General features: G+C 40.3%; 2 protein-coding genes across 3 annotated transcripts; both read right to left on the bottom strand.

Moving 5' to 3' along the window:
* Positions 1–1,576: 1,576 nt before the first annotated feature.
* LOC133961041 (complement factor H-like) lies at positions 1,577–5,312 on the bottom strand. 2 transcript variants are annotated; one of them, XM_062395978.1, is made up of 8 exons: positions 5,127–5,312; positions 4,832–5,026; positions 4,408–4,640; positions 3,465–3,647; positions 3,135–3,329; positions 2,857–3,036; positions 2,515–2,694; positions 1,577–1,918 (listed from the first exon to the last, which is right to left on the bottom strand). In XM_062395978.1, exons 2-8 carry the CDS (start codon positions 4,858–4,860, stop codon positions 1,728–1,730), a joined length of 1,191 nt encoding a protein of 396 aa, XP_062251962.1. In that variant the 5' UTR covers positions 4,861–5,026; positions 5,127–5,312; the 3' UTR covers positions 1,577–1,727. The 2 variants fall into 2 exon arrangements, with proteins under 2 accessions (XP_062251962.1, XP_062251961.1); XM_062395977.1 differs by having other exon boundaries at positions 4,408–4,590; positions 5,127–5,310.
* A 969-nt stretch (positions 5,313–6,281) lies between these two features.
* On the bottom strand, positions 6,282–19,563 carry LOC133960787 (complement factor H-like). The gene is made up of 25 exons (XM_062395626.1): positions 19,405–19,563; positions 19,110–19,304; positions 18,832–18,937; positions 18,680–18,756; positions 18,402–18,584; positions 17,554–17,736; positions 17,224–17,418; positions 16,946–17,125; positions 16,281–16,445; positions 15,977–16,144; positions 15,326–15,484; positions 14,847–15,035; positions 14,576–14,761; positions 13,662–13,844; positions 13,333–13,527; positions 13,055–13,234; positions 10,937–11,098; positions 10,555–10,734; positions 9,986–10,091; positions 9,797–9,873; positions 8,623–8,811; positions 8,320–8,508; positions 7,939–8,118; positions 7,310–7,489; positions 6,282–6,897 (listed from the first exon to the last, which is right to left on the bottom strand). The coding sequence occupies exons 1-25, from the start codon at positions 19,472–19,474 to the stop codon at positions 6,707–6,709; spliced, it is 4,068 nt and encodes a 1,355-aa protein (XP_062251610.1). The 5' UTR covers positions 19,475–19,563; the 3' UTR covers positions 6,282–6,706.
* Positions 19,564–26,191: the final 6,628 nt, after the last annotated feature.

Here is a 26,191-nt window from a genome sequence, read left to right as displayed (position 1 = left end):
AAGGCTGCCAGCCTCTCCTCCTGCATTGTCGAGGGGAGAAACCTGATTTCTCCAGCTCGGCTCCCCTTTGCATCTAATGAGAGGAGCTCAAATGTGCAGCTTCCAGCTCATCTCACCAAGGAAACCTCCTCGCAACTCAAGCTCTACCAAACTCCTAGCAGCGACTCGAACTTCAACCAGCAACTGAGCCCCACAGCTCAACAGAGCCATTAAGGCAGAAACCACATAACCGGCGAGACGATTTCACAGAACTGCGAACTGAACTGAACTGCAACTTCTTTTTCCCCCTTTTCTAAGGACGGGAAACACAACTGGGCATAATAATTTTACTAGGCTAAGCAGGACAGTCGATTCTGTGATTGTTTATGAGTTTGATATGTGTTGTGATATTTTGGGTTTTAAGTTATTCGAAAGTAAGGTTAGTTTGGGATATTCTTCACAGTCTTTCTTTGCATTTCAGTCCACACTCTTTGTCTAACTTAGCACTAACACAGACACACGCATATCTATTCACCTAACTTTCTCTTTCCCCACTACCTGTCGTAAAACCACTTTAAAGGGGGGGGGGGGGGGGGCTGTTTCTTTAGGTTCTCCAGCAACCATTTTAGAAGCACACAGGAAGGTGTTAACTTTTGGTCAGCCACCATTTTGGGAAACATGTTAACACACAGACTCACATACACATCTTTGTTTAGTTAGCACATTTTTGGTAATTTTTTTCTTTTTTCTTTATTATATTCATGATAAATGTTTTTCTTTCATTAATGTTGCATCAGTAAATTTTGCCAACCTCTACACTGTCAAGAACTCCATATCCTTAACAGTTCATTACTTAATCTTTAATAGTGAATTTTGAGATTTCAAATTGATCTGGATCTAAATGAGAATGATAAATTATAAATTATAATTACAAATTATATTATTCTTAATTGATAATTGTACTCTTTTTCATGAATAATTTAATTATTCTTAATTGATAACTTTATTGTTTTTTAATTAATAATTGTATTATTTTTAATGAGTAATTGTATTTTTTTAATAATCATATTTGAAGATTAGCCAACATCAAGTCTACCTATTATTTCACAACATTAGCAAAAACAAAACCTGCTCTCTGGGGCGTGACAGACAGTAATTAAGTATTTTTTTCCAGTACGAAGCAAAAAGTCCCAATTTCACCTTCTTCCTTTTTAAACCAAATCTATACCAAAAGTCTTAATTTCTCAGGGAATCTCACATTGAGAAATGTCTGGTTGTTTTTTGTGTGTCTGTTTCCAATAAATACTCTTTGACATCTGGATGCTCCAGTATGTATTTAGCTGTCCACAGTTTGTCTATCGATTTCTACCCCAGTGGGGTTTTCTGCTGTGGCCTAATAAAGGACGGTATCAGACTTTTCCAGCCAGAGTCCATTTCTGTGAGCTGGTCCATTTCCAATGATCCCTTCATACTGCTATCCCTTCTTCCTTGTTTTTCTTTCAAAATAAACCGAGGATCAGAGAAACAGATAATAACAGTTAAATGTGCAGTTAATTGTGTGTTTTCTTCCTCTCAGCACAACAAAAAGTCAAAGTGGAACACTACAACACACTTTATTATCATTTTGAGGCAGAACAGCTTTTATTAAAATGACACACAGCACAATGACGTACAGTAGTTCCAGTAGTTATGACCTGACTGATTCATGACCCCTCAGTGTTTATCACATCCATTGGACTAGAAAGCCTTCATTGGCACAGGGGAAGCTGCAGCACGCCGTCCACGCACTTTTGACGCATCCCCACGGAGCCGACAGGTCTTCCTGTGCTGCACACGAACATGATCCAATCATCGTGGGCTGCATACATTTTATTCTTTCCACTGTACCTTAACATAAGGTTACGTCCCCTCATAGCTTCTTCGTCCACAGTGCAGGGTCCTGAAACAGATCAAACACATCAGACTCCAAGTACATGTATATATAAACAATATATATACTGTATATATATATAACCACTGCTGGACTCAGATCAAGAAAATAAATTAGAGCTGGAAACTCAAATCCACTGACCCTCATGTAAACAGAAACTTTCTTTATCACAATACTGCACATATGCAGTACATTTTAGATTCAATTATATATCATATTATATATCCTTCATTCCAATCTTAATATTATGCTGCACCTCTCCTCCATTGAAGTTGAGCAGAAAGAGAGATGAGCTCCTCTTGGAGAATTGAGCTTAAGGAGTTGAGTTGAAAGAGGAAGAAGAGAAAGAAAAGACGGGGGACTGGGCTTATATTGGCCTGGTGACCTCATGGGTCATGGATCTCAGTGTGACCAATACTGGTTGAAACTACAAGCTCCCTGTGAGACTGAGTTCTGGAGGCTCTGGTTTGTCTCCAGAACAAAGAAACATGTTGTCAGGCTTTGACTACACATGTGGGCCGAACTGTACTTCACAAATACCAGGTCCCAACACACTGGAAATTGAAAAACGTGTGTTACCTGTAAACAATGTGGTTGTGACTTACTGAGGCATCTTATCTCTCCGGTCCATTCACCGTCGCTGCACGTTTTGAAGGGTCCTCCCTGCATGACGTGGTAAGCCTGACAGATGTGTTCAACCCTCTCATTGTGTCTGTAGCTGAACCTCACAGAGTTCTTGGTGTCTCCATTTTCAAGAGGCGGTGGTTGCTGACAATCCAGAGGAGCTAAGAGAGTGTGGCACATGACAGAGAGAACACGTTTGGTTGTTACTCTATTATTCTTTTAGGCCATAAAAGTAACTACCAGCACCCACTGCCCTCGACATTCAGAAATATGGACCAAAAACCACTCATATTGACATTTGCAGAAGTTTAACTTGATGATACCGTGACACAATGGATCTGGTTTCCAGCCCTCTCTGGTGCACGTGGCCATGGTGGCACCACCTGTTCTCCTGTAGCCTGATTTGCATCCATATACAACCTCATCCCCCAATTTCTTCTGTTGTCCCCAGTAGACGTCCCATGAATGAACAAGTGGATCTTTTTGATTGCTACATGTAACCTCTAGAAAAAGAGAGGGACTGGTTCATCTCAGGTGATCCATATAACACTCAGAATCATTATCTCCTGTGAGTTTGTCTCGAGGCCACGTTGTTCCATACCTTGGCAAACAGGGCTGAGAGACCACTGTCCATCCATTTTGCATGAGACCACTGTTGATCTTTGCAGTTTGTCAGAAATCCAGTGGCTCTCTGCACATCTCACTGTGACTGTGTCCCCAAGTGAAAACACGCTTTTGTAAGAAGGGTCATACTCGGTTCCATCGAGTGGCGGCAGTTGCAGTTTGCATGTTATCGCTGCGTTTGTTGGGAGATGAAGTACATGTTCTGGTTAGTTTGCTCTAACCATGATGTCCATGCATCCCTACAGCACCAGTCTTCAGCTGTAAGGGTGCTGACATGACACTTTTGGATCGTTGACTTCATACTTACGTTCACATTCAGGAGTGGGGTTCCACCCGGCTCTTAACCCGAGTTTTGTGCATTTTGAGGGTCTGTCGTCACTGGGCTGGAATCCTGGATTGCACTGGAAACGCAGGATGTCATGTTCCTTGTACTCTTCTACGTCTCCAGGCACTCTGCCATTTTCAATCACAGGTACCAGACAAGTTATCCCTGTTGAAGAATAACACACAACATTTGCCCACAGAAAAGCCAAATCAAATTTTGATTGATGAACCATCACTGGTGTCTCGACCCCGGGGGCTATTCATGCTCGATGCTCTGCTCCACCCCCTTCTAATCCTGATGACATCACTCTAGGGTGTAAAATGCCAAAGACTAGAAACATTCACATTACTTCTGTGCATTTGTGAAAAAACACATTGATAAATCATGTCTTTCGTGATTGAAGTGAAAGCCCTTTAAATATAATTTATCCCAATTTTTATTTGTAACTGCACCAAATCACTCCCATTGATTAAAAAAAAAAAATCATGATTCATGAATCGTTCTGTGAGAAAATGGTGCCGTTTCAAGTCTTTATGCTAAGCTAAGCTAACTGTGACTCACTGTAACTTAAAGAGCAGATGTGAGATTTGTTCTTCTGAACTAATTCTTATCAAGAAGTTGAACTCAAATGTCAAACTATTCCTTCAAGTTTGATTTCTAAATCCAATTATTCTCAACCAGTTATGAGATCTGCTAAGTTTATATCTGTTATCTTTTCACTCTCTTTGCACTTCAGCCGTAAATTGACGGCCAAGAAAAACCATCACAGCATCTGCATCAAACTGGAGATTCTTGGTATGACTGCCGACTCTAACTGGATGATCTCTCACTGGTTCCTGTGGGTTGTCACGTATGCCACACGGCGGCCAGGAGGTGTTGCAGGTGTATCAGTCATGGCTCATGCATGTGTGCGTTTCTCTCTTACCTTTACAGATCGGAGCTTCTCCGCTCCACTCTCCCTTTTCATTACAGTAGATCCCTTGTAATCCAATCAGGACATCCGAGTTGGCCTTGCAGCTAAATTGAACAACGTTGCCAATGTTTGCTTCCTCCGGGTCCCCGATCACCTGCACGTTGGTGCTCACGTGGATAACTGGGCACATTTTGGCTGGAGGGGAAGACACCATAGAGAAAAATACATCCGATGAGTGGAAAAACCTTTGAAATGGAGGCACAGTAAGAGGCGAATGAGAGGGACAATCAGCGACCTGCACTAATGACAAGAAATCCTTTTGTTTATGAAACATACTCTAAATTCAGCGATAACTGGACATTATGATTCAAACCCAACGCTGTAAATCAAACAGAATGAACTGAAATACTTAGTTTGGCAAAAGTTTATAACTCACGTTGACATTTCGTGCCTCTCGACTGCCATTCACCCTCGATACAGAGAAGTTGGAAAAAACCACTGTAACCAGTACGGCAGCTCACTGTTATTTGTTTCCCACCGACGTAACGGGCCTCCAGACCAGTTGTGTTGAAATTGGAATCAAACAAGGGGCCATTTAAAAAATCTTGAAGTGTACAATCTGGGAGAGGCTCTATAGAGAGAAATACATAGTTGTACAATTTCCGTGTTCAGCATCGATAAAATCCAGGAATTACTTCAATAATCAATTACCAAGAAATTCTTGGTCTTACCTAGACTTTTTACGAGGGTCAGCGTCTGCATCCAGAACAATAGGACACAGCTTCTGGTTATTACGTGCATTTTATCCTGATTACCCTGAACTGCCAAACAGAAGAAGAACCTGGAGACTGAAACACTATAATACACAGAAGGAACTGTGCCACAACAGGCTGCTCAATGATTTACACAAGTCTGATCCTGCCTCCAAATATAAACTCAGGCTCACAGGCTTTCTTGTTTAACATCCAGTGTAAACAAATTATTCCTGTAAAAGTTTGTTTTCTGTTCCCTGTGAATCATTAGCTTTAATCAATTGAGCAAACAAAATACGCTGCATTTCAGCAAGTCAGCTCTGACTAAGCCAATCTAAAGTAAATATGAAATAAAAATTTAAATATGAAAGTATGTTGGGTTTATTCCACTACCTTTTAAATGAGTCAGAAATTCACCAAAGGTAAAAAACAACATGATTACTTAACTAAAAGTAATTGTATTTGTCGTAATCTTTCTTGTTTAACATCCAGTGTAAACAAATTATTCCTGTAAAAATTTGTTTTCTGTTCCCTGTGAATCATTAGCTTTAATCAATTGAGCAAACAAAATACGCTGCATTTCAGCAAGTCAGCTCCGACTCAACCAATCTAAAGTTAATATGAAATAAAAATTTAAATATGAAAGTATGTTGGGTTTATTCATCATTGCACAGGTTCCTTTAAATGAAATGACGGTATGATATTTATAAGAATAGAATGGAAAATCTTTATCTGGGTAGAAGTTTTGAACACACGTTGTGATAAAGTGGGTTTAAAGACTGATCATTCATTCAGATATCCATTTACACAAAGATACATGCTACTAGTAACATAGATGAACATAAAACATTTAAATAAAGTGAGTTCATAGATGTAAACATCTGAGGTAAAGAAATGTTTTGTGACTTTGTTGTTTGAGTGAGTGTGTTGCTCCTCGGGATCAGGAAGCAGAGGATCATGGGTAATATCAGTTTGTGTGCGTCTAGCAGTCAGAGCCATTGATTCTTGTAAGTGTCTGTCTGTTGTGAGTTATTATATCTGTTTCCAAACATGGACCCTTTAATATCCAACATTCATAACCATGAACCAAAGAAGAAGATCATTAATCTCAAGTCAATAAGGGACCTTGACAAAATCTATTAAGATTTTTTTATTGACAGAAATTCAGTGTAGCAACAGTCATTTTCAGTTTATATCACACACATTTTTATTGATAAGCAAAACCCAAACCTGCTTTCTGGGGCTTGACAAACAGTAATTAATGAGTTTTTTCCATTACAAAGCAAAAAGTCTAAATTTACGTTTGACCCAAACTTTCACCTTCTCCCCTTTTAACCAAATCTATACCAAAAATCTCAGGGAATCTCACAGAAATAACTGTAAATTGTGTGTTTTCTTCCTCTCAGCACAACAAAAAGTCAAAGTGGAATACTACAACACACTTTCTTGTTATTTTGTGTCAGAACAGTTATTATTAAATTGACATCAGTTCCAGTAGTTATGCCCTGACTGATTCATGACCCCTCAGTGTTTATCACATCCACTGGACTAGAAAGCCTTCATTGGCACAGGGGCAGCTGCAGCACGCCGTCCACGCACTTTTGACGCATCCCCACGGAGCCGACAGGTCTTCCTGTGTTGCACCAGAACTCGATCCAGTCATCGTGGGCTGCATACATTTTATTCTTTCCACTGTACCTGAACATAAGGTTGCGTGTCCTCTTAGCTTCATCGTCCACAGTGCAGGGTTCTGAAACAGATCAAACACATCAGACTCCAAATACATGTATATATATATATAACCACTGCTGGACTCAGTTCAAGATCATTTATTAAAGTGGGAAACTCAAATCCACTGACCCTCATGTAATCAGCCATATTTTCTATAACGTATAACACATACTTTGACTTTTTTATTATGACTTTATTCTAATTAAATTACATTATTTTCCAGCTAAATTATATCTTTTTCTCATTACATTACATATTCAATCCTGTAACACATATATGACGTTTTTAGTTTTTCCAATATCAAGACATAACTTCAATTTGTCTGTGTTTTAAGCTCACTGCCTCTCCAGTAGATTTGCTATGTAGAAGTCATCCAAACACTGGAAATTAAAACTAGAAGTACTTGACTTACTTAGTAAAAAATGACTTACTGAGGCATCTTATCTCTCCGGTCCATTCACCGTTGTTGCACCTTTTGAAGGGTTCTCCCTGCATGTCGTGGTAAGACTGACAGATGTATTCAACCCTCTCATTGTGTCTGTAGCTGAACCGCACGGTGTTCTTGGTGTCTCCATTTTCAAGAGGCGGTGGTTTCTTACAATCCAGAGGCTCTGAGAGTGTATGGGCACATGACAGAGAGAACACGTTCGGTTGTAACACTTTTAAAATTAAGACTTTTTAACTATCTTTGAGGCCATAAAAGCAGCTACTAGCAGCTACTGCCCTCGATTGAATGAATTCTGTGGGAGATGCTGCAGAGAAAGTAGAAAGTTCCTGGATCAGCCCAGTTGTACTGATCCCCCAAGATATGCACAAAATCTGTTCAGTAGTTTTTGCGTAATCCTGCAAACTAACTCCCCAGGGAAACTAAATGAAAACGTTATCTCTTTTTCTCTGGAGGTAACGATTAAGATCACATTTGAGATCTGTCTCACAAATAAACATCTGGATTAACTTTGACTTAACAAACCACTGGATCCTGACAGAAACACTCAAGGATGAATCCCCATCCTTTCCATAAATAAGTAGCAAGAGAACAGACACAAGTGACTGAGCTCACCTCCACATGTTGGAAAGGGATCACTCCACTGTCCGTTTGCCAAACATTTAACTTCTGATTTGCCCCGAAGAACGTGACTCCTCATGCGGCAAGAAAACGTCAACTTTTGTCCCTGAGTGAGTTGATAGCCTGGACCTCGGACGTGCATGTTGTGCGGGGCTCCTGTGAATTTGCATTTGTCTGATTCGAAGAAAGGAATTGAAGTGTTATCAGTTGGTTAAAATGCAGCATTAACACTCAGAGATTGGAGGTTTTGGGTTTCATGAGCCCATGTGTTGAAGATCATTGAAATTATACATCTGTATAGAAATAGTATGGATCTGTTCAGTAAAGTTTAAATCTAGATGATTATAAATGATCCTCCAGTGAGAGAGGACGTACCAGTGCAAGTTGGAAAGTGGACGTTCCACTTCCCAGTCTCTAAACACTCGATTTGATCAGCGCCTTCCAGACTGTAGTCATCTTCACAGTGAAACTTTAACTTCTGTCCAATCTTCAGTGTTTTATTTCCTGATGATAATCCATCTGCCCTGAGACTAGGATGCATCTCTCCGACCTCACAAGTGATATCTGAAAAAGAATGAAAGAGATTTAAAAAAGTTAAAATTTCTCCAAGTTTTATAAATCATAACTACTTTGTACGGTATAATGAATTGTTTAGGGATAGTTAAAAAGAAGTTAAACCTTCACACGTGGGGAGCGGATGATTCCACTGTCCGTCTTTCCCACATATCAGCATCGTGCTGCCATTCAGATATTTCCCAGGAACGTTGCAGCTAATTTCGAGGAAGCGGTCAGGAAGTATGGGCTCGTCGTTCTCTGGTAAACCTTTTACTGTGATCTCTTCATCCGCAGGGGGCTCACAGCTCAGAGCTGAGTGAACACAAACAGTCAGTCAGGTCCCAGCGGAGAGGAAATGCTCAGGCAGACAACAACGGGATTGGGAAATGAAAAAAGCTGGTTTTATCAAAAATAATCCGAGTTTTTAAGAATCGGAGAACCTAAATCTTAACGGAGCCGAGCTGCAAAGCGGGTCCACCTTCACTTTTAATCAAATCCTCAACGTTACTGTGGAATCATGGTCTTACAAACTACTATAGACACATCTTTTATTTCGTCGACGTCCAGTTTTAACCATAAACTGTTAATAAAGATGGAGGACGTGTCTCCACTGTCTAGAAACTAAGCCTGTTCGATCAAATAACTACTTGAATCCAAAATTACTTCTTCACTGGGATAAGATCATCTAAGATGACAGAAGCCAGCTTTGGGTCTGTGTCCCATCCACTAACGTAGAGGACTCTTGACCAATACTGCAGCCAGACACCAGGGGGCGTTGGAGATGCTTTGGCTTCTCTTTAAGGAGCTGTCACGTTGTGTCATCTTTAGTTTCAGTCTGTTGTTTCGACAGTATTTTTCCAGCTTAGTTTTACTGAAATGTACATGCTGGGTTATGGTGGACAGGTCAAAGCACTACAATACCCAGAAGCCCCGGCAGGCGCATGTGCACGAATCACAGAAAGGTCATAGCAGTTGGAGTTGGGACCAAACCACAACAAAAGAGGCGCTGGACAAAATGTACGACACAGATTTAGTCAAACTTAAGCTTCCACGCACTAATAGACAGATACTCAACTGATCCTGAGGGAAATAAAGAAAGTCAACGGCAGGATTCAAACCCACGTCTCTAAGATGTTGAAGCACGCTGTGGTGATTGGACGTTTTCATACTTATCTTCTACATAATGTAAAGTTTTCCATTTTTAAAAAGCAGTCGTTCTAGAAAAAGAACCATAACTGAAAAGTCTGCTGTTGCAGGAAAAATATTTCTCCTGCACAGCGACAAACGTTGGACTTACGATCACATACTGGCACATGATTGGTCCATTTGTCCAGATAACAGGTGCGCGTGTCCTCCTTGCTCACCATTTGATACCTGCAACACACATAGAGGAGAAGCTTTCTGCTTTCAGGGGGAAAAGGGAAACAACCTCATCCATCAGACAAATATAAAAAGGACTGAGCGACATCTTTCCACGTCCACGCACCCTTCATTGCAGAAGTATTTGATGGTTGCTCCGAAAACAAAGTCATCCCCGTTGATAATCTGATAGTGGCCGTTGGGAGTGTCCTCAGGAAGTTGACATGGCTTCACTGGAAAAAAGAAAAACAAAGAACTGTATCGACCAGTTTTACAGAATAAGTCGTATTCACGCACACATTCACACAAAGCACAGAGAGTACATAGCTCTCTCCACCCTGTCACACTCGTGACCTGAGTCAAACAAGTAGCTCTTCAGCAAGGAGACAGCAACCTGTTCATTTTAAACATGAAATACTAATTACAGTGCTTGAAATGATAACAAAACAATGGCGTGTTTAAAAGTGAACCTAATCCTGCAAGTGCACAGTGCGCAGTGTTCCTGGTCTGTTGTGTTGTTGGATAAGAACACTAATCTGAATCTGACATCACATTTGTTATCGTTAAATGAGACGAATGCATTTCGGTTCCGACAAACGTCTCTTTTAATCTCTCTCAGGTTTCTCTCCGTACAGGAATCGATGGATCTCGTGTGTTGCAACGAAATGCAGGAGGAGAGAAATTGAGTGAACTCACAGTAGCACGTCCCCTTGTGAAGGGCCATCCAGCCGTCGCTCGAGCACATATATCTGATGGTTGGACCTGATATATAACCAGTTTCACATGTGAAATGGACCACGTGTCCTTGTGGGTACTCGGCTCTTTTGGTCTCGTCGGTGACGCTGGCGTGAGGAACGTCGGGGGGCTTGGAACATACTGACAAACAAGAACATGACGACACGGGTGAGGAACAAACGGGTACAGATCCCAGTATTCAGAGTCTTTCCTCAACACAGGTACAGAAGAAGTGATATGCGAGTGGAAAACAAAGAGGCTGTTTTTTAATAAAAATGATGAATTCTCTCATTGCTTCTCGGCTCCTGGTGCAAAAACAAATTCAAGAGAAAGTCCGACTTACCATTCTGCGACAGAGAAACCTCCACGTTGCCCCACAACTGGAGCAGCACAAGAATTAGAGACAGTTGCATTTCAGCGGCGCAGCTGTGCAGAGTCCAGCTGTTTTCTGAGCTGAGTTCCTGTGTGTTTGTCCCCCAGTCACAATCCTGAGGGAGCACAGGGGGTCACGGCATGGGACTGCCCAGAGGGAGCCAGGCAGCATGAGCACAACATGACGCATGGCCAAACACACAGACACACACTGCTCACATCGCACGGTTTACGGAAAAGTCCAGAAAAGTCCACGGGCACAATGTTCTTACGCATTAACCATAATCTATGAATTGACATTTCACTATGTTCAGGCCAAATGAATCGGACTGAAGTTGTGAAATATTCATGATTAATTGGTCGCTTTTTGCTCCAGGGAGGTTTTGATAAACGTCACGTTAAACGATCTCATTCATTAAAGACTTTAAAGTTTAATGTCTGATAGGATTCTCTCTAAAAACAAGATGCACTCAATGTGGCAATAGCATTGATTCCACGGTTCAAAGTCCATTCAGCCAGTGAAGTAACTGGAAACCACGTGTGAGTGTTGTTTAATCTTCGTTGATCCAGGACTTTGTGTCGACCTTCATTCACACCTTCAGAGAACACGTGACTTCAGTTTCGGCTTCTCTTCAGTGGCCTCTGATAAATGTTAGAATTGACCTTCACCCAAGTGCATTAAAGTTGAGCTGGCAACAGGAGGAGCTTGGGTCTGAAATTCACTGTTTAATGTTGATCTGGCTTTGAAAGTTACTGACTGGATTAAACTTTTAACATGTTTTAATTAAACAGTTTTCTCCTCTGAAACATTTGTATTCTGATATTTGTGCTCTAACACTGTTTAATCACTTTTAAGTATTTTTTGTTGTCTCCCCTTAATTATTCACTTTTACTTTTAAGTAAACTTTTATTATTATCTTGGTTTTTGTTGTTGTTCTAACCTTCACCTAGAATGAACCTTAAACTCCCTACAGTCAGTTATGGCATGTGCCCCCCCCCCCCCCCCCCTTTAGTTTTTTTACCAGTTTGTGTAGAAGCAAAACAAATAATATATTCAATCCTCTGGACAATTTGTGTTGTGTGTTTTTCTGAAAAAAAACTTGTTGACAGACACACACTCCCAGTCCCAGTTCCTCCCACTGTCAATGATTTAACTTCATCATTGTTATTCATTCATTTTAATTCCAATTTTATCTCGCTATAAATTCCATCTGATTCTCTCTCATTATCATTATTTTGATCTCTTATACATATCAAATTCTTGCAAAGACTTTGATTTGATCATTTCATCACTTTGTTTTGTATTCATACTTCACACACACACATACACTTTCCATACTGAAATAATTAAACCACCAAACAAATCCTTAAATCTTATAATTCACCTCTTTTATTCAACACAAGCTTCACAACATCAGATCACGTTATCGCATGTTCCCAGTGGGACACATGGACACTCCAGCGGTTGCATGTAGCAGGATCTCATGACGTTGGTATGAAAAACAAAACATGGTTTTCTTTCTCCTAAATCAGAACAAACAACACATTTTAATGAATTATTCTTTTCACTTCGTTGAACGACGTTGAAAATCAGGATCACTGGTCTGGAGCAGCTGTGGAAGAAGATTTCAACGTTATATTTTTTACAAGTTTTAAACTGCTTTATTTTGTCTAAATTAGTGTCCTAATTCCTCTTTAAAGAAATCCGGGTTCCTACAGTTTAAATACAATTGAAATGACATTCTAATTGAAATGACATTCCTGGGTCCCTGGTTGGTAGATTATTGATATGAATAAAGTGGTTGATATGAGTTTGATTACCAACAGTTATTCCTGTATTTACATTGCAGGCACTTTGGGATCGTGGAGTTAGATACAGGGTTTACAAGACAAATATCTGCTGTTGCAAAGATTCAAACTATAACAACAAAAAGACTTTCATTAGTTTCTTCGTTTGTGTTTTGACTTTGTTCTGGAAAACAGCCGTAAGAGTTAAACACATAAATCCTGATTCTTCCAAAATCCCAATGAACACATTCAGTAAAAAATTACTTATATTGACATTTGTAGAAGTTTAATTTGATGTTACCTTGACACAATGGATCTGGTTTCCAGCCCTCCCTGGTGCACCTGGCCCAGGTGGAACCACCCGTCTTCCAGTAGCCTGATTTGCATCCATATCTAACCTCATCCCCCAATTTCATCCGTTGTCCCTGGGAGACGCCCCACCAATTCAAATGCGGATCTTTTTCATTGCTGCATGTCACCTCTAGAAAAAGAGAGGGACAGGTTCATCTCAAGTGATCCATATAACACTCAGAATCATTATCTCCTGTGAGTTTGTCTCGAGGCCACGTTGTTCCATACCTTGGCAAACGGGTCTGAGAGACCACTTTCCATCCTCGTTGCATGAGACCACTGTTGATGTTTGCAGTTTGTCAGAAATCCAGTGGCTCTCTGCACATCTCACTGTGACTGTGTCCCCAGGTGAAAACTCGCTTTTGTCAGAAGGGTCATACTCGGTTCCATCGAGTGGCGGCAGTTGCAGTTTGCATGTTATCGCTGCGTTTGTTGGGAGATGAAGTACATGTTCTGGTTAGTTTGCTGGAACCATGATGTCCATGCATCCCTACAGCACCAGTCTTCAGCTGTAAGGGTGCTGACATGACACTTTTGGATGTTGACTTCATACTTACGTTTACATGCAGGAGTGGGGTTCCACTCGGCTCCTAACCTGAGTTTTGTGCATTTTGAGGGTCTGTCGTCACTGGGCTGGAATCCTGGATTGCACTGGAAACGCAGGATGTCATGTTCCTTGTACTCTTCTACGTCTCCAGGCACTGTGCCATTTTCAATCACAGGTACCAGACAACTTATCGCTGTTGAAGAATAACAAACAACATTTGCTCACAGAAAAGCCAAATCAAATTGTGACCCCAATGCATCGGCTTTCTGCTTTTTAAAAAATGTGTCTGAATTCATATGCACAAAGCTGTTGATAGAGATTAACCAATATTCACACAGAAAATCAGGATCGCTGCTCTAGACCGCTGTGGAAGAGGATTTCTGTGTTTACTATCATATCTCAGCACTGAGTAAATAATGCATCCACTTCTGTGTAACAATTTGAGGTTTAAATTTACAAGACATCCAGTAAGTTTTGCAATATTTATTTTGTCTTAATTAACTCAATCTGTCTTATTTCCTCTTCAGACGACTGACTGAGACTATTTCAAGTTTTAAATCGATTTATGTCACATTTTCTATTTTCATAAAGGATCTTTTTCATTTGAAGAAATGCTCGTCACATCTTTCTTCCTGCGTCGATTTAGACATGACGCTTTTTAAAAACATTTTCCCGACTACGTCTGAACCGAAACTATTTTAACTTTTTACAGCACAATAGAGACATTTTCAAATTGTCCCAAACCTGAGGTTTCATTAGCTTATGCATCATTTTGTAATGCACTCTTGCAGAGACAGCGATTGGGTGAATGAACACTGACCTTGTCTCTCAGACAGAAGAAAGGACAAACTAGTGGAATTGTGGCAACTGTCTTAGCACTTGTTTGATTAGCTTTATGTGGAATTAAAGATTAAAGATACGTACGTGTACACACGATGTTGTGCTTCTCCCAATTCCCATTGTTGCATCTAATCGTTGCGTCTCCCTCCATCTGGTAACTGTCCCGGCACTGATACGTCACGTCAGAGCCGGACAGGAACTCCCTCTGATACAAACCCACAACAACAGTGTTTTGAACCTTCGGTGGAGGGCTGCAGGACTCGGCATCAGCTGAAAGAGACAAGATCACATGCACAGTTACAAATGATGGTCCTACTACAAGTGCTTACATTGGATAAGACAGCAGTGGACTCACGTTCACAGATTGCTGTGAGTGACAGTCCTTCTGAAGTCCATTCTCCAGCACGACAGGTTAATTGCCCCACCTGGCCGGTGAATCCCTTCTTACAAATAATCGTGACGCTTTCTCCTTCTTTATGATGAGTACGTAGAGTGTTCACCTCCCCGTTAGAGATCACAGGCACTTCTCCACATGCGTTGTTCTCTGGAGGCGACACCATAACAATCAGCTTTGCATGTTGTTAGTAACAAGTAATAATAGATTATTTTTCATCAGCGCTTGTAAGAATTAGGCATCCCATGGGAGTGCGGTAGTGTGCACCGTGTCAAAGTCACCGGTTTGAATCCCGGTTCGCCTGGCGGTCCTTGACAAACTCCAATGTTTAAAAATGTTAAATTCAACTTCTGGTAGAGGAATATAAACCATCCAGCTGTACATGACAACTGCTTGTACTTTGCTTTGAGTTGGTTATAACAAGACCTTGTGTGTATTACCGATGCATAGATGAAGTCCAGACCACAGGCGATCATGACACTGAGCCTCAGCCCACCAGCCGCTGGTGACAAGCTTATAACCTTCATTACAGGTGTAGTACAGTTTGTCACCGTACGGACCAGTAGAGAATCCATTAGAAACTTCAGCTTTCGGACAATCTGTGAGAAAACAGAAAGAATCGATCAAAAGAAACAACACCCAGTGGTCCCAGTGGTTCCAGTGGTTTGTGGCTCATGGGAGGACAGTGTTAGCCACTTTGTTGCACATGAAACTAGTTGAGAAACTGCAAGATCGATTTTCTCTGTAATTTGACAGGGATGAGAAGGATAGCCCCTATGTTTGTGGTGAGTTTTGCAGCAGCGCCACCAGCAGGTCAAACCTTGCACTGGATAAGAGTGTGAATACTCAATTCGAGCATATATAATTTTAATAATATAAAAAATAATAACACATTTTTAGCACTTGTCATATCAGAGTTGCAGCTCAAAGTGCTTCACATACAATACAGACACAAATTAAATATATTAAATTGTGAATCATATAAAAGAACAACTATTCAGTAACAAAAGGATATGTTAAAATGGCATTGAAAAGAAAATGAAATTAAAAAAATCCCTCTCCAGCGTGACAGTCGAGTCGTGTGGTCTCACCTGTGCAGCTCTGGATCCCGGTCCAAACTCCTTTTTCACAGACGATACTGAAACGTCTATCTTCATCTTTATTGCAGAGGTAGTGAACTCTTTCACCGTGGCTGTAACTGTACCTGTCATTGCGGTAAATGTGTGCTTCTCTGATGTCTTGTTTTTTACAACCTCTTTCTGCAAGAAATTCATTTTGCTGAGATGTTAATTTGTGGATATATTTTACTAAATGCATATGTGAAAAACAGGAATATGGTAATCAAAAGGAAAAGCAAACAAAAAGAAACACTAAAAGTGTTGTGCATTTCCTCACCTCTACATTGTGAGGGTCTGCTCCAACCATTTTCTCCACAGGTGCGATAAAACTCTCCTTCGTAACCGTCCTTGCAGACATAATTGGCCCGATCCTTGATTCTGTATTTGTCTTGGGGGTTGATAATATCTGCATTCGCGACATCATCTCTGTCACATGTGATAGCTGAGAAAGTAAGAGTGGAAAATCCATGACATGTACATTGTTGACCACGTTGGCTGTGTTTACCGTGAGTCATATGAAAGCTACTTATTTCCCTTCACTCCTTTGTGCAGCTGGGAAATTGAACTTAGACATCCTGGATCCTACAGTTAAAATACAGTTTCTAATTGAAATGAGATTCTGGGTCTCTGGTTGGAAGATTATTGATGAATAAAGTGGCTGATATGAGTTTGATTACCAACAGTTATTCCTGTATTTACGTTGCAGGCACTTTGGGATCATGGAGTTAGATACAGGGTTTACAAGACAAATATCTGCTGTTGCAAAGATTCAAACTATAACAACAAAAAGACTTTCATTAGTTTTTACCTTTCGTTGACTTTGTTCTGGAAAACAACCGTAAGAGTCAAATACATAAATCCTGACTTCACCAGAATCACCCTGAACACATTCAGTAAAAAATTACTTATATTGACATTTGCAGAAGTTTAACTTGATGATACCTTCACACAATGGATCTGGTTTCCAGCCCTCTCTGGTGCAGGTGGCACTGGTGGCACCACCCGTCTTCTTGTAGCCTGATTTGCATTGATATCTAACCTCATTCCCCAATTTCAACTGTTGTCCCCAGTAGACGTCCCACCAAGAGACGTGCTGATCTCTTTGATTCCTACATATCACCTCTAGAAAAAGAGAGGGACAGGTTCATCTCAGGTGATCCATATAACACTCAGAATCATTATCTCCTGTGAGTTTGTCTCGAGGCCACGTTGTTCCATACCTTGGCAAACGGGTCTGAGAGACCACTTTCCATCCTCTTTGCATGAGACCACTGTTGATCTTTGCAATTTGTCAGAAATCCAGTGGCTCTCTGCACATCTCACTGTGACTCTGTCTCCAGGTGAAAACTCGCTTTTGGAAGAAGGTTCATATTCGGTTCCATAGACTGATGGCAGTTCCAGTTTGCATCTTATCGCTGCGTTTGTTGGGAGATGAAGTACATGTTCTGGTTAGTTTGCTGTGACCATGACATCTATGCATCCCTACAGCACCAGTTTTCAGCTGTAAGGGTGCTGACATGACACTTTTGGGGCGTTGACTTCATACTTACGTTCACATTCAGGAGTGGGGTTCCACCCGGCTCTTAACCCGAGTTTTGTGCATTTTGAGGGTCTGTCGTCACTGGGCTGGAATCCTGGATTGCACTGGAAATGTAGGATTTCATGTTCCTTGTACTCTTCTACGTCTCCAGGCACTCTGCCATTTTCAATCACAGGTACCAAACAACGCATCACTGTTGAAGAATAACACACAACATTTGCTCACAGAAAAGCCAAATCAAATTGTGACCCCAATGCATCGGCTATCTGCTTTTTTCAAAAATCTGTCTGCATTCATTTGCAAAAATCTGTTGATAGAGATTAACCAAAATGTAGAAAAAGTATCACTGTTTGTAAAGAAATTCTCCGGACCCCAAAAATATTGTGAGTAGCCCCAAATATTGTTGACGTCGTCGGGCACAGAGATTGAATCAATGGTAACCTCTGGCCTGAGTGATTCTGAAATGAGTACCTATAGAAATAGGTGAATAAAGGAGTGTGGAGTTTGCATGGTTTAAAGCTGTGTATATAAATATTAAATGCTGTTATATCACCACAATTAAAACTAGAATGGTCCTTAAAGCTCAAACCTCCAACAAACCCATTATGAAACCACTTTTAAATTCACTATACCCATCGTTAGTGATCGTTCTGTGAGAAAATGGTTGCGTTTCCAGTCTTTATGCTAAGCTAAGCTAACTGTAACTCGCTGTAACTTAAAGAGCAGATGTGAGATTTGTTCTTCTGAACTAATTTTTATCAAGAAGTTGGACTCAAATGTCAAACTATTCCTTTGAGGTTGATTTCTAAGTCCAATCATTCTCAACCAGTTCTGTGATCTGTTAAGTTTATAGCTTACCTTTACAGATCGGAGCTTCTCCGCTCCACTCTCCCCTTTCATTACAGTAGATCTCTTGTGATCCAATCAGGACATCCGAGTTGGACTTGCAGCTGAATCGAACAACGTTGCCAAAGTTGGCTTCCTCCGGGTCCCCGATTACCTGCACGTTGTCGTTCACCTTGATAACTGGGCACTGTTGGGCTGGAAAGGAAGACACGATAGAGAATACATCGGATGAGTGGAAGAGATTTGAAATGGAGGCACAGTAAGAGGCGCACTACAGAGAAAGCTCTCACCTTCACACGTGGGAACAACGCCATCCCAGCCTTCTGACAAGCAGCGCCGATGGCTAGTCCGACTGACCATTTGATACCTACGGCGTAGAAAAGGGATAATAAACTGTACTGGAAAGCACAACATGAGTTTATGACTGTAGGTATCTCCGTACCCCTTGTGGCAGGTGTATAGAACCTGTGATCCGAAGACAAAATCGTCTCCTACCGACAGTTGAAAATCGGCAAATGGGGCGTCACCGGGATGACCGCATGACCTCGCTTGAAAAATAGGAATGAGAAAGAAAATCAGCGACTCTGCACTAACGAGACATATTCCCTTCATTTATGAAACATACTCTAAATTAGTTGATAACTGGACATTATAATTCAAACCTGTAAATCAAACAGAATAAAACTGAAATACTTATTTTGGTAAAAGTTTATAACTCACGTTGACATTTCGTGTTTTTCGTCACCCATTTACCCTCGACACAGCTCAGTTTGAAAAACCCACTGTAGCCAATACTGCAGCTCACTCTTATTTGTTTCCCGGCGGGGTAATGGGACTCCAGACCAGTTGTGTCGAAATTGGAATCAAACAAGGGCCCATTTCGAAAATCTTGAAGTGTACAGCCACCAGGAGGAACTATAGAGAGAAATACATAGTTGTATAATTACCGTGTTCAGCATCGATAAGATCAAGGAATTAGTTGAATAATCAATAATCAAGAAATCCTTGGTCTTACCTTGACTTTTGACGAAGGTCAGTGTCTGCATCCAGAACAACAGGACACAGCTTCTGGTTATTACGTGCATTTTATCCTCATTACCCTGAACTGCCAAACAGAAGAAGAAACTGGAGACTGCAACACTATAGTACACAGCGGGAATTGTGCAAAAACAGGCTGCTCAATGATTAACACAAGTCTGATCCTGCCTCCAAATACAAACTCAGGCTCACAGGGGGAAAGAAAATAGAGGAAGTGACCACACACACAACAGTGGCCTCACACACAGCATACAGCTTAACAAAAGCTTGGATTTCCAGGATATGTTCCTTATAATATGGCTCTGTTCATATACAGCATATGATTTATACTGCAGAATGTTTCAAATGAGTCCGAAATTCACTAAAGGTAAAAAACAACACGTTAAATAACTAAAAGTAAGTCTATTTGTCATTATCTTTCTTGTTTAACATCCAGTGTAAACACATTATTCCTGTAAAAGTTTGTTTTCTCTTCCCTGTGAATCATTAGCTTTAATCAATTGCGCAAACAAAATACGTTGCATTTCAGCAAGTCAGCTCCGACTCCGCCGATCTAAAGTAAATATGAAATAATAATATAAAATGGGCAAAGCAGCTTTTCATCGCAGCAGTGGATCAAAATTACGATCGTTCTGTCAGAAAATCAGAAAATAAACTTAATTTCCTCAGATTCAGTTTGTAGAAATGTGTTGTCGACCTTGCGTCGGTGGAAACATTTGCCAAAAAACTGAGAGGGACAAATATTGCAGCTGCTGCCTCAGTTTGGACAGTTCAGCACATTGAGCAATGCAGGACTCGCCGTCATTTCTCAAAACGTCTTTATGTTATTCATCTGTTGGACAGACGCTGTTTGGACATTGTGTTTTCAGTGTGTGTCGCTGACAACATGTTGTAACAAACTCATTCCTCTCAACATTAGTTATGTATTTGAGACAGAAACTACAGAAATCCTCCCTATAAATTCCTAAAAGTTCTTCTTAACCACTCCCAGGGGTTTGAAGTTGGTTTCTAACCAAACATCTGTATTGTCTAATGAAATATAATTATCTATAGGAGGTCAGTGCAGCCTCACAAGCATCTTTATATACAATTCTATACTTGGAGCTAATTGCTCAAATTAGCATGGACGTTCAGAGATATTGTTTTATTTTGGCCAATTTAATAAACGACATTCCAATAAAGCAACAAGTCTTGTTTATAAAATAAATACAAAGGTGGGAAGTTTATGTTTGCACAAATGTGTACAAGCTAACGTTAGCTACACAGTCGTCACCTAGTAGTAACTGTGTGTGATTCTATCAGAACTAGTTCACCATTAGGTCAGGTGTTTTCACACACCACAACATATACTTGGCCTTTATCCTGTGAATAGGTTAAGTTTGAATTTACCAAATCTACAATTCTTTCTTTTTTCTATTTACTTTTTCTAATTAGATAATAAATTCGTTCAACTGAAAGCTATTTTGAACGAAATAACAGTGATAATAATATAATTATGACAAAAAAAAAATTTCGTCAAAAAAATAATAATTTTGACTATTTATTCATGTTAATTAAGATCAGGTGGATGATTATATGTTTTAAAATGTCAAAAACAAAGAAAGAAGATTTACTTTAAAATAATTGTTGACATGATTTTTGTGTAAAGTAACATTTTATTCATTTGATTATTTATTGTCAGTATGTAAAGATGTATGTGTCCCATATTTGTACACAATATATATGTCTATATATATGTCTATATATAGACATATATACACTACCGTTCAAAAGTTTTGGGTCACCCAGACAATTTGAGGTTTTCCATGAAAACTCACTTTTATTTGTCAAATGAGTTGCAAAATGAATACAAAATATAGTCAAGACATTGACAAGCTTAGAAATAATGATTTTTATTTGAAATATTAGTTTTGTTCTTCAAACTTTGCTTTCGTCACAGAATGCTCCATTTGCAGCAATCACAGCCATGCAGACCTTTGGCATTCTAGCTGTTAATTTGTTGAGGTAATCTGTAGAAATGTCAGCCCACGCTTCCTGAAGCACCTCCCACATTTTGGATTGGCTTGATGGGCACTTCTTGCATACCATACAGTCAAGCTGCTCCCACAACAGATCAATGGGGTTGAGATCTGGTGACTGCAGCTCACCAGCTGCCTGCTTCTTCCCTCAATAGTTCTTACATAATTTGGAGGTGTGCGTTGGGTCATTGTCCTGTTGTAGGAGGACATTGGCTCCAATCGAGCGCTGTCCACAGGATATGGCATGGTGTTGCAAAATGGAGTGATAGCCTTCCTTATTTAAAATCCCTTTTACCTTGTACAAATCTCCCACTTTAACAGCACCTTAGCAGCCCCAGACCATCACATGACCTCCACCATGCTTGACAGATGGCGTCGGGACTCCTCCAGCATCTTTTCACCTGTTCTGCGTCTCACAAATGTTCTTCTGTGTGATCCAAACACCTCAAACCTTGATTCGTCTGTCCATAACACTTTTTTCCAATCTTCCTCTGTCCAATGTCTGTGCTCTTTTGCACATAAAAATCTTTTCTTTTTATTGGCCAGTCTCAGTTATGGTTTTTTCTTTGCCACTCTGCCTAGAAGACCAGCATCCCGGAGTCGTCTCTTCACTGTAGACCTGGACACTGGTGTTTTGCCTGTACCATTTAAAGAAGCTGCCAGTTGAGGACCTTTGAGGCGTCTATTTCTAATCATCAATTAGTCTCTTAAGGCGATTAGCAATCACAATGTACCATTACAACACTGGAGTGATAGTGGCTGGAAATGTATATATTTCTTTAAAAACCAGACATTTCCACCTAGAATAGTAATTTACCACATTAACAATGTATAGAGTGTATTTCTGATTAATTTAATGTTATCTTCATTGACAAAAACATTGCTTTTCTTTGAAAAATAAGGAAATTTCTAAGTGACTCCAAACTTTTGAACCGTATTGTATATATTTGAAGATAGAGAGAGAGACAGAGAAGCACTAACTAAAGCAAGTACCCCTGACTTGTCAACTGAAGGACACAGCTGTGGAGGAGTTGCTCAGCAGTGACCCCTTGAAGTTCTGCATTGATCCACACAGACAAAACAGAATGGTTATAATGATAATAAACTGTAGATCAATAATGTAACAAACATTTTCTTTGTCTAATCAAATTAAACCACTACAGTTTAGTTTAGTCTTTACCGTTGTATTTCCATATGCAGCTGAATATAATCTTCGACACTGATGAAGAAATAATTCCCGGTTAGAAGAAGCAAATGTTTCTTGAATCTGGTTGATGGAGTCGATCATTGGGGCAGAGAGACCGGTAGCGAATGCACGGAGCAGACGACGAGACAGATGGCGCCGAATATTCAGATGATGTGAAACTACAGACGAGCAAGATGCAGCCAACACTCGGATGAGTTCTGTTCTCTGGAACAAACAGAGTTCGTTTGAATGCAGTTATAGAAACTGTGTGGTAATTGTTGGGTTTATTCATCATTGCACTGGTTCCTCTAAATGAAATGACCGGTTGATATTAATAAGAATAGAATAGACAATCTTTATCTGGGTAGAAATTCAGCTGCAGAGCAGAAAACACGTTGTGATACACATTCACTCATAGATACATGCTACTAGTAACATTGATGAAAATACAAAAATTAACATAAAGCGAGTTTATAGACGTTAACATCTTAGGTAAAGGAATATTAACAGCTCATTAGCTTATTTGAATTATATCTTAACATGTTTTTATTTGTATTTATACTTTATGTAAAGCACTTTGAGCCTTATAGAGAGATGATAAGAGATCCCTTAAAGATGTATATATAGTAAAATATATATTTAAGTATAAATCAGTTGAAGAGTGATGTTTGAACGGGTCAAGGTCAGAGACGCAGCTGAGAGGAAAGCATGAGAACAGTGGATCTAAATCCCACTGGGCCGCCCACACTCCCACAAGGGGCAGAAGCACTGACTCTGGGTCTGTAGTGATGGTAGATGTGTTGTTGAACCTACAAACAAATTGCAATTAATAAAATATTAGATAAATGTGTGGAGAAAGGGAAAAAATACTTCATTTGCACATGTGGCTGGATGTTGATGAGTCAAATCTTCAGGGATCACGTCTGGCTGCATCCTCTCCCTGTTTCTCCACTAGAGGACAGAATCGGTCCATAAGGACGGCGCAGCAGCAAACTGAAGGGAAAATGTGGCAAAGAGAAGAATGAGTAAAAATATAAAAATCAATTGGAATATTTTTTAAGGTACAGATTTCCTGTTATTAGAGCTACGGTTATATGGGAATACAAATGCACAACAGCTGGTTTTATTACTTCCTCTCACCCTGTAATTTACCTGAACTCAGCCGGGTGGTTGTGGTCGCAAGTGAAGAAGCTAAATGTAGAGGATATAAAGAGGGAAACACAATAATCATAGTATTTAGTTCATTTCCTCTCCTCTATTCCAGTGACTCTGTGCTCAACCCTCATTTAATACTGTTTATTCACACAGAGAGAACTGAGAGCTGAGTTTGACGCCACGTCTGAGATGCGTTCATATTCAGGGGCTGCATTTGAAGATCGTTTGCTATTAAGCTTTCAAATTTCTAACGTTCCCTCAAATGTGTCCCTCCATCCCTGAGGAAACCAAGGCTCTAACCGGTGGATCCTTCCCTGGCCGAACCGATCCCAGGACTCCTTGCATTTCAGTAAGGAAAGAAGAGGTGATGGTGCCGGCAAGGGACAAGAGATCTGTAACGCTTGAACTCGGCTGAACAACTAACGGTACCGAGGGGCGTTTAAAGTTTCTCGTCAAGTCCAACTTTAGACGCAGATCACCGGATTGAAAAATGTCTCCTGGTCAATTTCCCCTCCAAAGTTTGAATCAAGCCAATTATGAAGATGAGATAATCCTAAATTTCCACAATAAGGAACCCATGCTAACCCAAACCCATGTTACAGCAAAGAAGACAGCAGTAAAGTAATAATAGGTATTGATATAAATAGCCCATCATTCTTCTAATAAGAAAGTCTAATAAAACTAATTTGACCAAACTTCTATCGAGTTCATAATTTAGCGAGTGTGAAATATAAATGATGTTCGAGCCTTAACGATATAAATAATTTACCCATGTGACATAATTAACCTCATGAATATTTCTGCTTAACTTCCAGCAGAGTTGTGAGTGTTTGTGTAGCGGTGAGCACGTTGTCTCTGGCTGCCAGGAGGATCTGAGCCCTGTTTATTCAGCAGGATGAGCGTGAACGTTTCTTTAAGCCCACAGCAAACAAACAGCCCAGCCCTCCCCCGGGATTCCAGCTTAATGCTAATGATATACAGTGAAGCACTAACTATTCTTCTTTTTTTTTCACAGGCTAATGAACTCGCGGTGCTTTTTTTTCCTCCCCCCCACCGAGGGAGAGATTTTCTCTTCCGACCCAGCAAAGGGGCTGATGTGTGAAAGTGACAGATTGTTGTGATAAGCTCGGTCTCGCCCGCCCGCCGGCTTTCTGCAGAGTTGCTGCTCGTGTGTACATGTTCCGCTGCTTCTCCTGCTTTGATGCTGATGTTTCTTACAGCGGCCTCTCCAGAGAGATCCTGTTAAAACACACGGCTGCGGACTCAAATCCCGTTCTGCACAGCTGAGGCTCCTGCAGCTCCGCGCTCACAAAGGAATAATGAATGATTCAGGGGTGATGAAACAGGAGGTCGCTCCAGAGTTCACATCCTTGTCTCTTAAGAGAGCCGGAATGTGACCCACCATCGCACAGGGAGCTTTACTTATTGAAAACAGGAGGGAGACTGACGATCGATAAAACCTGCAATGTTCATTCATCGGATCTTATTTACACCGAAATGTGGAATTCATATTCAGAGCCTTCACTTAGTTCCATTACTGAAAATATTGGCAAGAGGATGTGCTTTAAATGTCAAAAGTGAAAATACTCATTCTGCTTTATCATTTGAGATGTTACTAGATTATTAACTGTTTTCACTGTGAGCAGCGTGATGATGAAAGGCGAGAATCTGTTTACCATTTCACGCTTGTACTTTCGTTATTAGATATGACAATTTCTTATTTATTCCTTATGTTTAATGATAAATAGTATTTTCCTCTGTCACAGGATTCTTTACAATCCTTTTCAAATATAGTTTTTTCTATCTGAAGTGTTGAGGTGAATGTGTGAAACATCTAAATCACCAATGTTCCAGCTGCAGAATTAAATCTCACGCAGATCAGAATTGACTTTGCTCTTTATTCATAATACATTTTCACCACATTTCCTTTCAAGAAAAGTGAAAAATGCAACTAAAAACATCTTTAAAAAACAGGAGAGACCTAATTGTCCCATGTTTGACTGTGGATCCGAGCGACGACTGTTTCATGGTGACTTCACAAAGCTCCTGAATAAAGGATATCTGCATCTCTGTGTGCATGAAGCACTTAAATAGATTCATCTATTTACATATCACCCAGACCTGCTTAATAATCCAGGAAGACATTCAAATCCCACTTTCTACAACATGAGACTTTTAAACACTTGCTTTTACTTTTCGGTCGAAGATTTTTGGCTTAAGTTGCACAGGTAAGTTTGATATGCATTTTTTAAAATCTCGTAGGTATCTCAGCCCCGGGGACTGAACCCATCAGGACCCGTCAGGCCGGGTATATCCTTCAAAATTCACGAATTTGCACTTTTCTCCAGTTTCCCCGATAAGCAGGGAGATACACGGCCCTGCTCTCTCTCGGCCGAGTTTAAGCA

This window comes from Platichthys flesus, chromosome 9 (genome assembly GCF_949316205.1).
Source record: "Platichthys flesus chromosome 9, fPlaFle2.1, whole genome shotgun sequence".
Classification (NCBI taxonomy): domain Eukaryota; kingdom Metazoa; phylum Chordata; class Actinopteri; order Pleuronectiformes; family Pleuronectidae; genus Platichthys; species Platichthys flesus.
The sequence above is the reverse complement of the archived record's forward strand: the minus strand, read 5'-3'. Positions and strand labels throughout refer to the sequence as shown.